Source organism: Fusarium tjaetaba, assembly GCF_013396195.1.
Source record: "Fusarium tjaetaba strain NRRL 66243 chromosome Unknown NRRL66243_c0000535, whole genome shotgun sequence".
Lineage (NCBI taxonomy): Eukaryota > Fungi > Ascomycota > Sordariomycetes > Hypocreales > Nectriaceae > Fusarium > Fusarium tjaetaba.
Genome location: NW_023501731.1, coordinates 1 through 3,651, shown reverse-complemented (window position 1 = coordinate 3,651; position 3,651 = coordinate 1). Strand labels below are relative to the sequence as shown.

Below are 3,651 nucleotides of genomic sequence, written 5' to 3'. Positions count from 1 at the left end.
TCAGGATGCAACAATGCTAAACTAGACTAACACTTAGGTAACTTCTGCCTATCAGATTCATAAAGATCTTTCAAGTTCTACAAGTTGCTTGTCTAATTAACTTCGCTTTTATATACCCCATTAATAAAATTCGTTGTAATTGATCGCAATCTTATCATAAGTCCTTTGTAAGTTTACAAATCCCTAGTTCTGGGCAAGTGAGTTGCATCCCAGGGTATTTTTCACGGTAGCATCATGGATTCATATCATAACAAGGAAACCCATTTGCCCTTGAAGCTAAGTACCTGTTTTTGTTGTTTAGCCCAAGCTCGGATAACTCTTTACTGGTTTATTTAGGCGTCCTCTTAAATAGGCCCCGGGCTTCTCGAGTGATGTTTACGCTGCTCTTATTTTTATTTCGCCTACCCTATATATTCTGAAAGATTCCATGAATTCTTCTATAAACGCCTGACAGAGTACTACTCCGTAACTTATCGGTTAAGATTTAAACTTAGTTATCCACATCATGATCACACTCGTTAGTCGCTTCTGTATGACCGTATTTCAGACACAGTCCTGATTTCCAATCATCTTCCGAGTCAGTGAGGTAATCAGTCAGAAAGCTTAATATATCTGGCCTTTGATGTTGAAAAGGGCAAAGATGTACTTGTTGACGCAAGTGGAATGTTTGGCTTTTCACAATTATCAGTCTAGCACTGCGGTCTAGTAAGCACGTTTTGTCTGAATTCTAAGTTCAACCCCTGAGATATGCAACTGATCTCATGACCAAGATATGCTACCAAGGAATACTATGTATGACGTTAGATGATTACTACGCTAGGACTCCCAAGACATACTCACTATCAAAAACACAATCTTTTGCGGTCCGGTGCGATATATCAAACTTATATCTCCCATCTCTTTATATTAAACAGAGGATATCAGATCTGTATCTTCTTGGTCATACGCACGTGACGAAGGTCTAAGCATATTACGACTCCTTCAGCGATTACATCACACCAATTACAACCCCGTCTGCACCTCGCACCAGGCTTCGGGGGGTTCAGTTCTGAGCCTAGAGCCGTCGACTGCATGTTTCAGTATTGCACATCCAACAACACTGCCTGCCTACCTAGCAAGTAGGACTTTCAGCCTGAAACTGAGCGTTTAATCTCTGATCCTGCATATACCCCGGCGGTGCTCAGGCCATGACCTATTGGCACCGTAACCAACGCGTACTACATAACCAACTGCCCAGCTCATAACCAGCCTGTTTAGCAACAAGTCCGTCTAGAGCTCCGTCTGGGTCGATATCGTCAAAATGGCGCCAACATGCTCGGATCCTCGTCAGATCGTTATCACACTCAACCCCGCGCGTCGCCAAGCGCTCCTCAAACTCGTCGATGAGATCACTACTTATATGAGTGATCAACTCCAAGCTTCCGACGATGAGCTTGGCCCTGTCCTATCAACCCCTCGAAATGAGAGTGGACCTTCTATACCAAGAGACGAGGACAGGTCATCAACACCCAGGAATGATGACTCTGATCGAAATGCTCAGCAGCAGCAGCAGCCGAACAAGCCATCGGCGCAGGCACTACGTATTCAGAAAGCTGCTATAAAGCATTTGAAGGAGTGGAAAAAAGAATTCATGCACAAGCTGGAGGAGATTGTTTATGTCAAGGATGATCATAAGATTCAGGAGGAAAGGCGCAAACATCAACAGGAGGCTGAAAAGAGGAAGCTCGATACACCCGAAGAAGGCGAGAACCTCATCAGTTTTGGGGAGAATAAGATAGACAAGTCTGAGGATATTGCCTCTCTTCAGGCTCTATATCATCCTATTCCCACAAGACTGACAACGATCCCTGCTGCCGATAGAAGGGAGGCCATATCATGTATCCTACTCCTTCTGCTTTCCACAGGCAAGTATTCCGCCCACACTCGAGTACTTGCGCTCTATCTTGCTTCCTCTCTTGAAATTACCCAGACTTTCCTCATCAAGGAAGAAATGGAAATCGCCAAGACTCTCCTCGAATCCTCCAAGGACCAAGATAAGCAGCAGGAGGTCATGTCTGCCGAGGCCGAAGCTTCCAAGCGCCGAGAGGAGAACAAGTTCAGTCGTTTCTGGAAAGTCGGGCTTGCTTCTGTTGCCGGCGCCGCTGTGATCGGAGTCACGGGTGGCCTGGCAGCACCTCTTGTCGCTGGAGCTGTTGGTGGTATCCTTGGTGGCGTGGGCTTGGGAGGTGTTGCTAGCTTCCTTGGTATCTTTTGGATGAATGGTGCTCTCGTAGGCGCTTTATTTGGTGCATATGGAGGAAAAATGACTGTAAGTTACTTCCGAAATCTTGTTCATTCCCGACTAACAATACAGGGTGAAATGATGGACAAGTACGCAAAGGAAGTTGAGGACTTCTGCTTCATCCCTCTCAGAGGCGAGTGGGGAGAGGTCTTTAATGCAGAACAGGACCAATCACAAGCACAGGAACGGCGACTGCGTGTTACGATTGGAATCAACGGCTGGCTTCGCGATGAGGACGATGTGACAAAGCCATGGCGTATTCTTGGTGACGACACTGAGGTTTTCGCTCTGCGCTATGAGATGAAGTCACTCATTGCCTTGGGACATGCTCTACGAAGTATGGTCGAATCGTTTGCATGGAAGAAGCTCAAGGTCGAGATAATCAAGCGCACTGCCTTTGCCACCCTGCTTGCGGCTCTTTGGCCTATCCAGGTACTTGCTGCTGCCTCCAACATTGATAATCCTTTTGGCCATGCACACAACCGATCTAGAAAAGCAGGCCAGCTACTTGCTGACGCTCTGATCAACAAAGTCCAAGGCGAGAGGCCTGTCACTCTGATCGGATATTCGCTCGGCGCCACAGCGATTCATGCCTGCTTGCAGTCCCTTGCTGAGCGACACGCTTTTGGCCTCATTGATTCGGTTGTCATCATCGGCGCCCCAGCTCCTTCAGCCCCTCCTCACTGGCGCACTCTTCGTACTGTTGTCTCCGGAAAGATCTTCAATGTCTATTCAGAGAACGATATGATTCTTGGATTCGTCTACCGGGCCCATAGTCTCTCCATGGGAGTCTCTGGCTTGCAGAATATCCAAGAGGTTGAAGGTATCCAGAACCTCGATCTGAGCGATTCCGTCAGTGGACACCTCCGGTATCCCGACCTCATCGGTGAGATTCTCAACAAGTGTGGATTTGTTGGAATCAAGACAACATCCGAGATCGAAAAGGATGATGTGATCTTGATGAAGGACCGTCATGCCGAGGGTGAGTTGATCGATTTTGAAGGGAATACGGTTGAGGGAAAGGAGAGTCCTCAGTCACCGAACCAAGAGCAAATTGAAAAGGATCTCCATGGACTAAACATCTCTCCTCCGGCTCTTGTTTCGCCGTCACAGCCTCCAGGCCAGGGAAAGTCACCACAACAGTCCAGCAATGAGAACCCGCCGCTTCCTCAACGACCGACTCCCCAGGACAGAAAAGAAGAAGCACCAAAGCTGCCCCGACGGCCTGTAGCGAGCCAAGTACAGCCATCTTCAGGAATGGATGATGGAGCGGGACCGCCATTGCCCCGACGCCCTACTGAAGCTCAACAGGAAGATAGGCCTGCTATTCCCCGCAAGCCAGTTGGAGCTGATAAGGAAGCCAACCCTCT

General features: G+C 48.0%; 1 protein-coding gene across 1 annotated transcript; it reads left to right on the top strand.

The window, feature by feature from the left end:
* Nucleotides 1-1,300: 1,300 nt before the first annotated feature.
* FTJAE_14074 (uncharacterized protein) lies at nucleotides 1,301-3,651 on the top strand (the record flags this gene model as incomplete). Its single annotated transcript, XM_037347276.1, has 2 exons — nucleotides 1,301-2,308; nucleotides 2,354-3,651. Coding segments are annotated over 2 exons (2,306 nt in total), but the record flags the coding sequence as incomplete, so codon positions are not given.